Source organism: Fulvia fulva, chromosome 1 (assembly GCF_020509005.1).
Source record: "Fulvia fulva chromosome 1, complete sequence".
NCBI lineage: Eukaryota > Fungi > Ascomycota > Dothideomycetes > Mycosphaerellales > Mycosphaerellaceae > Fulvia > Fulvia fulva.
In genome coordinates, this window is record NC_063012.1 from 10,844,385 (window position 1) to 10,859,415 (window position 15,031).

The 15,031-nt window shown below is 53.4% G+C and overlaps 7 protein-coding genes across 7 annotated transcripts; 2 read left to right on the forward strand and 5 right to left on the reverse strand.

Annotated features, from left to right (window-relative positions):
- Positions 1-187: 187 nt before the first annotated feature.
- CLAFUR5_02206 (uncharacterized protein) lies at positions 188-733 on the reverse strand (the record flags this gene model as incomplete). The annotated part of the gene is made up of 1 exon (XM_047901354.1): positions 188-733. The coding sequence occupies one exon, from the start codon at positions 731-733 to the stop codon at positions 188-190; it is 546 nt and encodes a 181-aa protein (XP_047756677.1).
- Positions 734-1,019: 286 nt separating this feature from the next.
- On the reverse strand, positions 1,020-2,746 carry CLAFUR5_02207 (carboxylate methylbutanoyltransferase; the record flags this gene model as incomplete). The annotated part of the gene is made up of 8 exons (XM_047901355.1): positions 1,020-1,061; positions 1,111-1,167; positions 1,223-1,269; positions 1,332-1,410; positions 1,536-1,637; positions 1,716-1,852; positions 1,911-2,284; positions 2,340-2,746. The coding sequence occupies 8 exons, from the start codon at positions 2,744-2,746 to the stop codon at positions 1,020-1,022; spliced, it is 1,245 nt and encodes a 414-aa protein (XP_047756678.1).
- A 343-nt stretch (positions 2,747-3,089) lies between these two features.
- Positions 3,090-4,653, reverse strand: CLAFUR5_02208 (3-phytase A; the record flags this gene model as incomplete). Its single annotated transcript, XM_047901356.1, has 2 exons — positions 3,090-4,440; positions 4,493-4,653. 2 exons carry the CDS (start codon positions 4,651-4,653, stop codon positions 3,090-3,092), a joined length of 1,512 nt encoding a protein of 503 aa, XP_047756681.1.
- Positions 4,654-5,116: 463 nt separating this feature from the next.
- Positions 5,117-6,522, reverse strand: CLAFUR5_02209 (uncharacterized protein; the record flags this gene model as incomplete). The annotated part of the gene is made up of 2 exons (XM_047901357.1): positions 5,117-5,975; positions 6,023-6,522. 2 exons carry the CDS (start codon positions 6,520-6,522, stop codon positions 5,117-5,119), a joined length of 1,359 nt encoding a protein of 452 aa, XP_047756682.1.
- Positions 6,523-6,803: 281 nt separating this feature from the next.
- Positions 6,804-7,953, forward strand: CLAFUR5_02210 (DNA-directed RNA polymerase II subunit RPB3; the record flags this gene model as incomplete). Its single annotated transcript, XM_047901358.1, has 2 exons — positions 6,804-6,872; positions 6,925-7,953. 2 exons carry the CDS (start codon positions 6,804-6,806, stop codon positions 7,951-7,953), a joined length of 1,098 nt encoding a protein of 365 aa, XP_047755488.1.
- Positions 7,954-8,475: 522 nt separating this feature from the next.
- Positions 8,476-10,475, reverse strand: CLAFUR5_02211 (Glycerophosphocholine acyltransferase 1; the record flags this gene model as incomplete). The annotated part of the gene is made up of 3 exons (XM_047901359.1): positions 8,476-9,363; positions 9,411-9,630; positions 9,679-10,475. The coding sequence occupies 3 exons, from the start codon at positions 10,473-10,475 to the stop codon at positions 8,476-8,478; spliced, it is 1,905 nt and encodes a 634-aa protein (XP_047755487.1).
- Positions 10,476-11,072: 597 nt separating this feature from the next.
- Positions 11,073-14,934, forward strand: CLAFUR5_02212 (Structural maintenance of chromosomes protein 1; the record flags this gene model as incomplete). Its single annotated transcript, XM_047901360.1, has 2 exons — positions 11,073-14,855; positions 14,911-14,934. 2 exons carry the CDS (start codon positions 11,073-11,075, stop codon positions 14,932-14,934), a joined length of 3,807 nt encoding a protein of 1,268 aa, XP_047755490.1.
- Positions 14,935-15,031: the final 97 nt, after the last annotated feature.

Here is a 15,031-nt window from a genome sequence, read left to right on the forward strand (position 1 = left end):
GGGAACAGAAAATAGTGGATTCCTGCTTGATCTTCAAGGCTCAAACTGGCCACAAGACGGGAGATGACTCGAGGTAGCGACCGACTTTCGAAGACTACCTAAGGACGGACTATGCATGCCGTGCTATAAACCCATCCTACCATCCGGACCTGTATTCAAATTGCATCCATGCGAACCTTCCCACGGATCATGTCGACGATGAGCAGCTCATAACTTGATGACCCATCAACTCCGTGGTCAAACACGTCCCAAGCCGCTTCCTCGTTGACCGGTACAAGTCCAGGACCTCCCTCACTTTCTCTCCCAACTCATCCGCAACCTCATGACTTCCCGTGGAGATGCCGACCCGAATATTTCTCAACTGTCCGTACCTTCCCAATGCACCCTTCAGCTCCTGCACGGCGATGGCGATGCTTGCAGGGTAGTAGACGTGCAATTTCAGATTGGCGTCTCGAATTTGGTTGCAGAAACTGCTTCGAGCTGCAAGAGGGCCGTCGGTGTGGACTTGTGTATATGCACAGCGTGGTGAGAGTGCTGTATAGATGCAGGTGATGTCGACTTTGTGCGTATAAGTTCTGAAGAAGGTATCTTTGGTGAGGCGCAAAAGGCGCTTGGATGAGGCGCCATCTCGCATGAACTGGTTCAGGTCGATTCGCGATCGGAGGACTGCTGGGACATTGTAGCTGATGATTTGGCAGAGCAGTTCGTCTGGTAAGTTGTTGAGTTGCGCCATTGTTGAGTTGACAGTACGTTAGGATCTCGAGAGTGCAAGGAAAGGTGGCAATTGCAAATGTGACTTGTGCTCTCCGCCACCAGAGTGAAACGAAGGCGCACAATGTCATGTTATAGTCTCAAAGGGCAACGCAAGACGCGACGATTATGCATCCCTGCATCGAGCGAGCGTTCCACAACAGTACGCCAAGCGAGGGTCGAGATCGGATCATGCAGAATGATATACATCAGTTTTCGAATCGGATCTGGACTTAGCCCTGTACACGACAGTCTGCTGCAACTTAATCTCAAGCACCCAAGGACTGATACACGGCGGCCTCACAAGCACCCTAAGCGAAAGAGTCAGCCAAAGTCATACTACGCGACGGAGATGCCTACCCATTGACCCATCACACTCATATCGCCAAACGGCATGACTTGCGAAGCAATCATTCCCTGGCTCGGTTGTCAGCACAAAATCATCACAAGTCGCACGCTTTCGGCCACGTACTGCAACACCCTTCTCCCGGTCGCACCACCAAAAGAGGTTCGCGATACCTACACGAAATGCGTCAGCGTCTGACAAGACCAGGTTCCTCATCGGGTTCACGGGATCTCACCTGCCCACCACGCTGTGTTACGACCGCGGCCCGTGGCGCCCGGTTCCTGCGTGATCATGAAACTGAGACCCCAGCCTTGCTGCAGAGAGAATGGAATGTTAGCGATGCATGGGAGGATTCGGGAAGCACATGGCAGTGCGTCGCCAAACGCGGAGAAGGATGCGTCCGTCTCTCGACACATGTCTTGACTGGTTTTGAACTTACTGGAGGATTTCCCTCTTGCGGGTACAGCTCTGGAGCTGGATTCGTCTGGTCTGGCTTGGCCGCTGGAATGCCCTGTCGTGCAAAGTCTGGATGTTGCGGGATCTGCGCATGAAGATGGTTAGACACATGCTGTGGCCTGCCACGAAAGATCGTGGGAAGCAAGGGACTTCAAAACCATACCTGGTTCTCGAACATTTCCTTGACGGTCTCTGCCTTGAGGATCTGCGCGCCGGTGGTTGGACTCTTGCCGTCGTTCAACAGAGCGGCGAGAACTTGGATGTATTCGGTTGGCTTTGCATATGCGCCGGCACCACCACCTGTTCATCACGTCAGCATCGGCATCAATCGCCACATGACAGGACGAGATCGCCATACTGTGGAAAATCCTCTTCTTCGCATCGTCCGTGTTGGCAATAATTGGTTCACGGTACATATGGTCCCTCTCCTCGGCCTCAGCGCCTCCGGGCCATCGCTGGTGCATATAGGCCAAGTTCTTCTTCATCTCCTCGGTGGGCAACATGTTAACATTCTTGATACCCAGAGGTTGCATGATCTTCTCCTGCATCCAGTCGTTGAGGCCTTGACCAGTCGCACGTTCGAGGACAATACCGGCCCAGTCGATGTTGATGCCGTACTCCCAGGTCTCGCCAGGTTGGTTGACCAGGGGCATGCGGAGAATGTCCTTGATGTCGGCGTGAAAGACGTCAAACCCGACCGGACGGCCGAAGTCGCGGAGCTTGGGGTTGAAACTGGTATTCATCGTCAGCTAACGGTTACTTGTGGTAGGTCTCTGTTCACACTTACAACTCATACCCAAACCCAGCAGTATGGCTCAGCAACATCCTCAACGTAATCTCCTTCTTCTTATCCACCAAAGTCCCATCCTCCTGCAGAACCTGCACCTTCTCCAACTCGGGACACAGCTTATAAACCTGCTTGTGATCATCCAACGCCAGAATTCCCTGCTCGACGGCTTGCATGCACGCAATCGTCGCGAGAATCTTCGTACACGAGGCAATCCAGAAGACGGTGTCGAGGTCCATGGGCGCGCGGTTGGCGCCTAGACCTTTCTTGCCAGAGGCGGCGGCGGCGATTTGCTCGCCATCCTTGTTGACGGCTACGAAGACGAGGCCGGCGACGCCGGTGGATTTGTCGCCTGTTACAGAGTCCAGACTCTGCTGTACGGCATCTTGGGCTTTTTGGTTGACCATTTTGGGCTACTCTGCTACGTTGTTTGCGATCCTTGGGGGAAGAGGTGGTGTAACACAATATGCGGCTCCTAGCAGCACTTTGTCTATGATGTTTGAGCTACTATTGCATTGCCCCGCTTCGTTCATGCCTTCACCCCCGCAATACCATGAAGGTCCAGAATGGAGCTGTCGCTAGTGTCGGGAGCTCTCTTTCGGGCGAAGGCCGCTTGGTGCTCCTTGTTGCCGGGGTCAGGGATTGCGGTGGTGCATTGTGTCTTGGACGAGAGATTTCGTGGGCCGAAAGCGAATGGCCGTTTGGCAATGTCTATGCTGATACATACTGTAATTCTGTAAATGTTTATATCTATATAAAACATTGATCCCAGTGTCCATTCGTCTTTGCAAAGCCGAGACTGTCGATGAACTTGCTCAGCGTGCAACGTCCCAGTGCGTCGCCACCACATTGCTTGAGAGGTTGAACACGGTCGTTGACGATGATACGAACGTACTCCTCGCGAGATCCGGCACATTGCATTTTCTCGAAGTATGCTCTTGCTCCGAAGGGAACTGTCCAAGCTGCGCTGTATCCATTTGCGTTCTGAGCTTCGGTGATACTAGTGTTCGAAAACGGCGCAGTGCCATTGTATAGCCCAATCGCCGAGAAGATGGCAGTCATGTCATTGTCATGGCTGAAGTCGGCGTACAGAGCACGACCTAGAGGGAAGGTGGCTGGGCTGTCGTCCAGAGTGTGGTTGGTCGAAGTCTCATCCTTGACTGCAGAGTTCGTCATTCTGGCTATCAGCTCGTTCGTGAAGCCGACACCTTGTGTAGGGCCGAGAGGGTTGCCGTAGCTGTAGCCGTAGTACTTGTTCAAAGTCTCGTAGTAGTTGTATTGGTGCCATTCTTGCTCAGTGAATAAGGCGCAGAAAGGAGAGATGGCCGCCGTGGGGGAGGCTACTGTGTTGAATGGGCAAAGGTCCATCATGTAGATGACTTCAGTCTGCGTCAGATTGGCGCCCTTGAGATTGGAGTTCAGACGGGACTGGATGGCAGGTACAAAGACGTTCATCCACGTCTTTTGAGCATTTGACGCGATCGAGTCGTCTGGGCCGTCTTCGAAAGTGTCGCAGAGATCGTGATTGAGAGTATTGTTGGAGCCCTCAGCTTCAGAGATGGACAGAATTGGGTAAGGATATGCAGAGTCCTTCTTGTAGTCCCCAACCTTAGCACTATGAAAGCCTTGAGTGAAATTCTGCGCGGACTCAACAACGCGAGCCTCGGAAGATGATCTCACGAAAGGCGTCAAGCGGCTGGCAAGCTGCTCATAGCGCTGGTAGTACTTGATACCCGAGTTGACCATCTCCTGCTGACCGAATGTGGTGAGCTGGTCTGCTCCGAGGGTGTACTGGTAGTCCTTGAGGAACGCATACTTTCCAGGGTACGACTGAACGTTGGCATCAATCTTCTGGATCGTGGCATTGTAAAGCTTCGTCTTCGATGCCGTGGGATCACGGGCTCCGTGACGAGACAGGACTTGAGCGAAAGTTATGCTGCATCGTGGTGGAGTCACATCTGGGATGGAGGACTCCACGCTGAAGAATGGGCTGTATTGACCCCAGAAGCGGGAGATCTCTGGCGAGCATTGGTATCCATTCTGAACGCTGTCACAGCCGGAGGATCCAGATCCAGAGCCGTATGAGGATTGGGCAGATACTCTGCCTCATGTCAGCTCATACGTCGAAATCTCCATAAAGTAAAGCGATTTACCCAGTAAGGAGTACAACTCCAGCCAACAAAGCAGAAACCATAACGATACTCAAGACGAAGACCTCCCTCGTGAAGATCGCAGGCTCCGTCTGACGGTCGAGCCTTTCATACTTATACCCCCCGCCGCCTCTCAGCAGCTTCTGCGAAATGATCTCCATCATTGAGGACTACCCGCCCACGTGCCAACCTTCCGTTCTCCAAGCAGCACAAGCTCCGATACTACGGGATTAGTCGCGTCTTCATCGTGCTGAGCTCAGGTACAAGCGGGCGAGACTTGGGTCGCCAGGCACGATTGTGTCTGCAGAAGCGAGAGCGTTGTAATGCTGCGCGGAGTGGTTGTGGATGCCACTGGAAGGAAGTTCGAGAACCGGCCCGACAGGGTTCGGCAGGATCCAATCGTTGTGGCACGTGGCATCGTGGGATGTACGCGGCTCTTCGGAGAGAGCGTCCCATGTTGGAAAGGTTGCGGTGGAGGAGCGGATCTGGTGATGATGATCGTTGGAACGAGGGACGGAAGTGGCATGGGGGAAGTGGTAACAATTAGAGTTCTACCAGCGCTACATGCTTTTTGGCAAGATGGAGGCCTGTAACGGACAGTCTGTTTGAGCATTCAAGTATCATCCATCATGTCCCTCGTGCCCTCGCTTCATCATGCAGCCTCCTGATCTCCTCAAAGATAGGCCGTATCGCTCCTTTCCTAAACTCCAACGAAACGGAATCATGATTCGTCTCAGGCCACACTCTGCTCCGCACATCCACAACCTCAGCAACACCATCCTGATTCCAGCACTTCTCAAAGTACTTCCTCCCACCCTCGCCTATCATCACATCCGACGCCGCAAAATGTAGCCTCACGCGAAGTTTTCCCTCAGAACGTCGTGCTCGCTCATCCAAGCACAGCTGCTCGATGAACTTCATGTAATCCTCACAAGCACCCCAACCGCCAACTTTCTTCCCACACAGGAGAGCCTCGTCGTTTGCGTCGGACATACCTTCTGTAAAAACGTACTTTCCCTGTAAAGTATCAATCTGGTCCTCTACTGCTTTGCTCACGCCGTACTTTTCTTGCGCGGCTGCCTCGCTGTCGTTGATGGTGCCAGTCTGCTCGGAGAATAATCCAGAGACGGAAGATATGACACCTCCTGACCACCCTGATACTGGCATGATGCTCTGGTTGACGAATTTGCTGAGTCCGCTCCAGTATGAGAAGGCTCCGGTTGGCAAGTTGGCGATGATTTTCGTAAGGGCTACGTTTGAGTGGTCGTTGTGGACCCAAGGGGCTAGGAAGGCGGCGTAGGGGACTTTTGGGTCCAAGATGTGTCGAAGTCGCGAGAGCATGTTGAGTGAATCTAAAGTGCCAGCACTATGCGAGAGGAGTGAGACGTGCTTAACGCCTAATCGTGCCAGTATGGCAGGTACTGCTTCAAGCCAGACATCGATGCGCTGCTCGATATTCACCGGAGTGGCACCTCCTAGTCCCGGACTGAACGTTGTCAGTACTAGTATTACGGGATCAAGAGGTTAAGGTACCGATCAACACATATCACCCTGACCCCAATCTCGCCCGCCAGCTTGTTGAAGGTAAGAGCTGAATAGCGAGTGTCGAACATTGGTCCAGCGAACAATACAGCAGGTAGGCTTTCATCCTCGAAGTTTGCCGTGGTTGGGAATGTAAGTCGTAGTCGTTCGTGCTTGTTGTTTGCAGGTAGCCATAACGATTGGTGGTAGTGTCGAGGAGCGAAGAAGCGTACGGCTTCAGAAGTGATGGATGTCGGTGACTGTTCCGTACTTGGGGCCGAAATAGTCTCGGGCATGACTGTTGTGAGTGATACTGTAGAGAATAGAAGGGAAAGACGTGATGTGAAAGGGCAGAGTACTACCATGGATCTTCTCGAGCTGAAAGAAACGGAGGGACTTCCGATATGCTTCATCGGAGGGATGCTTCGCGCGCCAATGAATTCTCTCTCACATTGCTCCAGTTGGTGATCGGCAGAAGCGTGTCTGTGGCATAGTATGAGCCAGCGCGACATGTGAAGGTTGAGGTTGGTGAATAGAGCGAAGATGCTTTGTTGGGTGGAGGTATAGGAATGCTTGAACACCGTGAGACGGGAAGAGCCGAACAACGCGAGGCACGAGACATGAGCTTCACCATTGTTCGACGCCAAAACAACTTCTCCACGACCTCTTCAGACGCTGCCTATCTCATCACCGCCGTCGCCGAATCTGCTAGAGTCACTTAAGATCGCCGTACCGCCACATATCCACGCACACCTCTACCTACAGACCAGCGCACAATCGCGAGAGAACAAAGATGGATCCGTACGATGCATACGGCGGTATGGACACCGAGGAGTCTGGGCCAAAGGTGACAATACGGAATGTAAGATGAGTGACAGCAGGATCAAGTACGCGCATCTCACTGACTTGCTCAGGCCGATGCGACGACAATCAAGTTCAACCTCTCCAACACCAGTCTCGCCTTCGCCAACTCCGTACGGCGCGTGATGCTCGCCGAGATACCCACAATCGCCATCGACCTCGTCGAAATCGAGAACAACACCTCCGTCCTCGCCGATGAGTTCCTCGCCCACAGATTAGGCCTCGTACCCCTCAGCACAAAAGGCGTAGACGACATGGTGGATTTCCGCGACTGCACATGCGACGACTACTGCGACAACTGCAGCGTAGTCCTGCGTCTGAACGTAGCCAACCGAAACAGCGACCAGAACCTCAAAGTCTTCGCGCGGGACCTCTTCGTGGAATCGCAAGCAGGCTACGGCGGTCGCGCGAATGGCGCAAACGGCAGCTCATCAGACGACCTCCCACCTCGAGGATCACCAATCCTCAGCGATCAAGCTCAGAAAGGGCCCCTAATATGTCAACTCCGAAAAGGCCAGGAGCTCAAAGTAAAATGCGTAGCAAAGAAAGGCATCGCAAAAGAGCACGCGAAATGGGCCCCCACAGCAGCGATAGGATTCGAATACGACCCCTGGAACAAGCTACGGCATACGACGCTATGGTACGAGACGGACGCGAAAGCAGAGTGGCCAGAACCCGAGAAGAACGGACAGTGGGAGGAGAAGCCTGCAGAGGGTGAGCCATTCAACTACCAAGCAGAGCCAAACAAATTCTATATCGACCTCGAAGGCACAGGCGTCATGCCGCCCGACCAGATCCTGCACTCGGGGATCCGGGTTCTGCAGAATAAGCTGGCAGGCATCATTCGAGATCTGAACGCAGGCGCAGACGATCAGAACGGGTATGGAGGCATGAGCCCACAGCAGGGCTACGGCGACGGTGCAGGGACGGCATATGGAGGCGGCGCGACGGCATATGGTGGACAGACGGCTTACGGACAAACGCCGCAGGACCCGATGTATGGAGGGCAGACACCTGGTTATGGTGGTGGCGCTGGCAGTGTCTATGGGCAAGCGACGCCGTATGGACAATCACGATTTTAGAAGGATGTGCTTGGATAGCCGCAGAGCAGGAGCGGCGAAAGAGGCGGCGACGATTGTGTAACACTATTTCAAGCAACTCATTGAGCGGAGGCGCATGGGCGAGTCGGCCGCATGATTCACTTTTTGATCCTCGCTCAAAAGGAGAAAAGAGCACAGCATCGGCAGAATATATACCACGATAAAGATGTGAAAGTATGGCCAGCAGTGCCGAACCTGCGAGCTTTAGGGGTTTCAATGAATGGCTCGTGATAACGATGGCTGCGACGATAATGACTTTCTCAAACTGGAAGCTTTCTTGACAGTGTTCCAGAGAAATGTAACGAGTCGTCCGTGCGTTGCTGATGCATGATGCGCTTGGGTATAACTAAAAAATGTCTTACAAGCAGCCACTCACTACCCACATAGTGTAGCGTCGTGTTGCGAAATCATTCCTCTTGCAATCGCTCGCTCTACCTTACGCCATTTCTCCCATGACCCATCGGAAGCTCAGTAAAGATTTACCAGTCGATGTATGTTGCTATCTCACGCATTCTTCTTATGCCCATCCGTCCTCGCGCCTTCCATATCCTCCGCTGGCGCGACCCCTCCATCGAGAGTTCGTTGCTCTTCTACCATGGGTGTCTGCCCCATGGGGTCATTGTCCAGATCAGCGGACTTGACGGACCCATCAAGGAGAGGGGTCTGATCTGTTGATTTGCCCCTCTTATGTAAGTCTATTCCCTGGATGTTCGGTGACTGCTGTTCCGCTGGAGGTCCAAGGTCAAGAGCTGAGGATAGGCCAACCCCAGCGCCCTCGGATCCTACCGGACCAGCAGGACTCGTCATGGGACTTGCGAGATCTTGGCCGTTGATGTCTGGAGATTTGGATAATCTGGCAACCTCATTGCGAAGCTGGTTAAGCTCCTTCTCCATCCTCTTCCCAAAAACGTCAATATAATACGTCGCCCCATTCCAACTCGCGTAGCTGAAAACAAACAGCATGAAGCTCGCACTAGCCCATGGGTACCAAAACCATATCGGACACGGGAGCATCGTGAGGAGGGCGTAGCAGTATTGAATACACATGAAAACGGCCTCTTGCATGCTGTCGGGGAAGGAGAGGACGAATTTCCCGAGGAAGTTGCCGCGGTAGGAGCGGCGGAGCCAGGTGAAGGATGTGGGTCGGCCGGCGGCGATTTTGGCGCGTTTGCGGATCGTGATGAGGAAGTGGTAGGAGAGTTGCCAGATTGCGTAGGGGAGGGTGGCCCAGATGATCATGTCTTTGAGGCCGTAGTGTTCGGGTGCTTCGGGGGTGGAGTATTTGATTGTGTGGATGGCGGGGAATTTGTCAAGTTGCATTTGTTTGGGGATGAGGTGGACTAGGACGTGGAGAGTGGCGCAGGGCATGATGTGGATGAAGAGGGTTGTGGTCTGGAAGCAGTTAGTGGCGGTCCATTGGATGTTTGATGGCAACGGACTTTGTCCAAACTGTGGAAGACAAGACTATTCCTCCACATAGCAATAGCCACAGCGTTGTTTCCAAACGCTAAGCAATAGGTGCTGATCAACAGTCGTTTCGATTGTGGGAAGAACCAGATCGATAGCATCAGAAGCATGTTGACGAAATAGCAGAGATCCGCCAGGAAGTAGTGATATCCTATCTTGTGGTACTTGTACCAGCGGAGCGGCATGAAGTAGCTGCAATTCGTTAGCATCAACCATACCACCTCGTATATGGGAACTTACATCAGCTGAATCGTATACCAATAGTGGAAGTACTCTGGGAATGCTCCTATCAGATATGCGGAGATGAAGATGTTGAGGCATGCAGTCACAAACGACACCTTCTCCATCAGCGTGACCGTCTTCGCATCGTTCCATCTCTTATTCATACGATCCACAGATCTCTTCACGCGACTTCGGTACTTGTCCAGACGCTCCTCCGGACCAGTGCTGACCTGCTTTCTCCACTGCTCTACAAGCACGTTCTTACTAGACAACGCCCTCGTAGCGAGCTTCTGTCGCTGCCGCCGAAGCTTCTCTGCGTTGTTGTGGATCGCATCTTGCATCTTCTCCAGGCGCTGGGGCAGCGCGAGGTTCTCCAGTATGTCGAACATGGTAAGCCGATCGACTGGAGGAAAGTCTCCACTGCCGTAGCCGTCGTAATTGCTATAGCCATCTTGAGAGCTTGTGCGCGTGAGACCGGGCGTGCCGGGCGTACTAAGTCCGCTCACTGAACCTCCGCCTGCTGTAAGATAGTCCTCTACGATAGGCATGGGTGTGTCACTAGGTGTACGCGCATGTCCTCTGTTCTGATCGTTGGGTGGCTTGAGGTCTTCCTCCTTGGCCGCGGCCATCTGGTCGAGCTCGGCGGTCATATCGCCGGTGTTCTTGGTGGGCTTCGCAGGGTGCGGGGCGTCGATGTCTTCGAGGCGGGCAAACGCCTCCAGCTCTTCTTCGGGGATAAGTTCGAGGTAGGAGGATCGGTGGCCTGGAAAGTACGGGCGACGGATGGTCTGTTCAGACTTGTAGGTGACTGGCATTATGGCACTGTCGTCAACACCAACCCAACTCTATACGGAAGCGCATGTGACCACTCTGTCTGTCGCCTGACGTCGTGGAATGCGCAGTAATAAATGCTTACAGGACTTGTGTAGTGTTGAACATCAAAGTCTCTCCCCAGGTTGAATCAAGCTCAATAGATCTAGCACTTCCACGATCTCAACTTGGTCACCGCAGATCTTCCAGCACCAAGCGCAAGGCCGACTGTGACGAGTTCGGTGCTGGTGTTGCTGCTCGATGCATCTCAGGCACACGTCAGTAGTGAGAAGACGAGCGACAACGTTCCGACAAGCACATGGCTTATTGGCTCTGAGCATGACGCACCGACGCTGAACCTTGTCTGAAGCATGCTTAATCAGCGTTGTCAGAGGGCAGGCGCGTCTCTACGCGTTTCTTGGTCGTGCTTGCGACTTTCCCCACTATCGCAGAAACAACATCGTCCAAGTGGTTATCTGTTGACGAGAAGTGGCGTCGCGGGCGTCAATGTCGCATCGAGTATCCTAGCGCGCATATCTCTACTGGCGACCACTCCAAGGACAACACCGCCACCGTAACGGTCACCGTCGAAACGCGACACAATGGGGAAACTGCTCGCGTTGGAGCTATACAACTTCAAGTCATACAAGGGCCATCATGTCTTGCAGTTCGGCGACAGCTACTTCACGTCCATCATCGGGCCCAATGGATCTGGCAAGTCCAATTCCATGGACGCCATCTCCTTCGTGCTGGGCATCAAGTCGTCTCATCTGAGATCGTCTCACCTAAAGGATTTGGTCTACCGCGGTCGGGTACTGAAGCATTCCAAGATTAACGCTGATGGAACTGCGACGGACGACGCGCCGAATGGCCCGATCAATGGAGACGCCACCCAAGGCGCAGACGAGGACGAGGAGGTGGTGGACACACAGGCCAGCAGCCAGCGCAATGACCCACAGACTGCGTGGGTCATGGCTGTGTATGAGGATGACGCTGGTGAGGAACAACGCTGGAAGCGCAGTATCACTGCGAGTGGCCAATCCGAGTATCGCATCAACAACAAACCTGTTTCAGCCAAGGCGTACAACGAAGCTCTAGAGGCAGAGAACATCTTGATCAAGGCGCGCAACTTCCTTGTCTTCCAGGGTGATGTTGAGGCTATCGCATCGCAATCACCCAAGGACCTGACGCGCCTGATAGAGCAGATCAGTGGCTCGCTGGAGTACAAAGCAGACTATGAGAGACTGAAGCAGGAGAATGAGGCAGCTGCGGAGGAACAAAATTACAAGGTCTCACAACGCCGCGGCGTAAGGGGAGAAGTCGCGCAATACAAGGAGCAGAAGGACGAACTTGACAGGTTCGAGCAGACACGCGACGAGAAAGACCAAGCAATCGTCACACACGTGCTGTGGAAGCTCTTCCATTTCCAGCGTACGATCGAAGACAGCACAGCGGAAATTCAGAAGCATCAGGCCGAGCTGAAAGAGTTCAGACGTAATGTGCAGAAGTTCCAGGACCGTCTCGATGCCGCGAAGCAGGAGCAAGCCAAGGCTGGTCGTGAAGTCGACAAGTGCAAGCGCGAGATCAAGCGAAAGGAGAAGGAGATTGAGGAAAAGGACAACGCGCTGGTGCCGGTTGACGAGAAGCTTTCGATTCATTCTGCCAACATGAAAAAGTACGAGGCACGCATCAACGAGATTACGAAGGAACGAGAGACACAACAACAGGCCGCGAACAAGATGCAGAAAGATCTCAAAACTGTACAGACTGCGCAAGAGCGCTGGGAGAAGGAGTGGAAAGCTCAGCAGCAGAAAGCTGGACGCGAACTCACTGACCAGGATCTCAAAGAGAAAGAGCGGCTGATGCAAGAGCTCTACAAGCGGACGGGTTCTGATCAGAGCAAAATCGACACCATCAATCGTCAACTCAAAGCGGACGAGGAGACTGTCAAGTCTCTCAAGACAAAGCTCGATAGCACCGAAAAGATTGCATCCAACCTAGAGGACGAAATCAGCAGTCTGCAACAGAGGCGAAGTGATGTTCAGCGCACCGTGAAGACTACTAGCAAAGAGATGGAGGCCAAGAAGGTTGCTATCAACACGATTATCAGCGACCGAGATCGAACACGGCAGAAGTGGCGTGAGCTCGATGAGAAATTGCAAAAGTGTCTCGAGAGTCTTGACGAGGCCAGAGGTTACCAAAGAGAGACGAACAAGGAGAGAGAGCAGCGAGAACGAATCAATTCGCTCAAGCGCATCTACCCCGGCGTCCGTGGTATGCTCGGCAGTCTATGTCGGCCGAAGCAGAAGAAGTACGAAACCGCCGTATCAACAGTGCTGGGCCGTCACTACGAGTCGATTGTCGTCGACTCTGAGAGGACTGCCCAGGACTGCATTGCCCACCTGAAAGCATCACGAGGTGGCCAGGCAACCTTCCTTCCACTGGATAGCATCATTCATCAGCAGCCCAATGCGAACCTCCGTGGGATGCATCAAGGCATGCGCTTGGCCATTGATACAATGGACTACGACACGAACTACGAGCGTGCCATGAGCTTCGCTTGTGGAAATGCCATCGTCACCGACACCGTTGCCATTGCCAAGAACCTGGTCTACAATCGAAATGTTGACGCCAAGGCGGTCACCCTTGATGGCACCATAATACACAAGGGCGGCAACATGACCGGAGGAGAAGGCAAGCACGACAAGCAGCGAAGATTTGACGATGCGCATGTCGAGACATTGCAGCAGTTATCCGAGAAACTCCGAGCTGAAATCGATGAACTGCCCAAGGGACACAAGCGCCAGGCTGAGGAAGAGACACTGCGTTCAGAGCTTACTGGTCTTGAAGCCAAGCTTGCATATGCACAGGAAGAGCTGAAGACGCTTGATCGAAATATCGAGAGCAAGACTCGCGAGCTTCAACACTTCAAGGATCAGGTTTCTGACACCAGCAAGCGGTACAAGGATCAATCCAGTGGTGTTGAGAAGCTTCGACAATCGCTCGAGGAGCACACATCCTCTGTCGCAGAGGTTGAAGACGAAGTGTTCGGCGCGTTTTGTCAGCGGCTCGGATACGAGAGCATCCGGGAGTACGAACTGCAACAAGGCGCACTGCAGGAAGAGGCTCAGGAGAAGAGGCGAGAATTCAAGAGCCAGATCTCCCGACTTACCAATCAACTCGCGCTGGAGAAGCAGAGGTTGCAGAGCACCGAGGCGAGACTTAAGGCCATTCAGACACAGAGCAAGCGCGATGAGGACTTGGTAGCCGCACTTCAAGCTCAGCGCGAGGAGATTGTCGGCGAACGCGAAGATCTGGAGGGAGAAGTCGAGGAGCTAAACGCGAAGCTCGAAGAACTCGATAACGCGTTCAAAGAGCGAGGCGTGAAGACAGAAGAAGCACGTACAGAGCTCGCGAAGAAAAGCAAAGGCCAAGAAAAGACCATCAAGGAGATCACCATTCTCGAGAGCGAGGTACAAAAGGCAAGCTCATCGCGGTACAGTACTCTCCGAACGTGCAAAGTCGAGAACATCACGCTACCACTCGAGCGGGGAAGTCGAAAGGTTGACGCACTGCCAATGGAGGAGTCTGCCATCGAGGAAGATGAAGACTCCATGGACGTCGATGACGATGAAGGTGCTTCCGCACTTCGCGTGAACGACTATGGTATTCAGATCAGCTTCGAAGACCTGGAGGACGACCTGAAGGAAGACGACAGCGAAGAGTGCGAAACTGGTCTCGCCGAGAAGATCACCAACCTGCAGTCTGCCCTCGACAAGATGGCGCCCAATATGCGCTCTGCAGAACGCCTGGAAGCCACAGAAGCTCGCCTGGACACCTACGAACAAGAATTCCAGCAGGCCACCAACGCGGCAAAGAAGTCGAGCAAGGCGTTCAATGCTGTAAAGACCAAGCGCAGCGAGACCTTCACCAAGGCATTCCAGCACATTTCGAAACAAATCAGCTTGGTCTACAAGGAGCTCACCAAAACCCCATCCTTCCCGCTCGGTGGCACTGCATCCCTGGATGTCGAAGACGACGAAGAGCCATATCTGGCCGGAGTGAAGTACCACGCTATGCCACCTCTCAAGCGATTCCGTGATATGGAGCATCTTTCTGGAGGAGAGAAGACGATGGCGGCTCTGGCTTTGCTCTTCGCAGTACACACCTACGCGCCTAGTCCTTTCTTCGTGCTGGACGAGGTTGATGCTGCGCTCGATCATGCCAACACTACGCAGCTGGCGCAGTACGTCCGAGAGCATGCTGGACCGGGTATGCAGTTTGTAGTGATTTCGCTCAAGACTGGTCTGTTCCAGAATAGTGAGACGTTGGTGGGGATTATGAGGGATCAGGCGGTGAATAGTTCGAGGGCTTTGACGTTGGATGTAAGTGCCATCCACTCCTCTAATGGTGAAGATATTGTGCTAATCATCATTACAGCTACGAAAGTACCAAGTCGTCTAACTGGTCGATGAAAGAGGCGGGAATGGCACTCGCATGAGGGTTTCGTTCCTCGGCACAGCGATTGCCAGTACGCTGCGCGGCGCACAGGGCCGAGTAT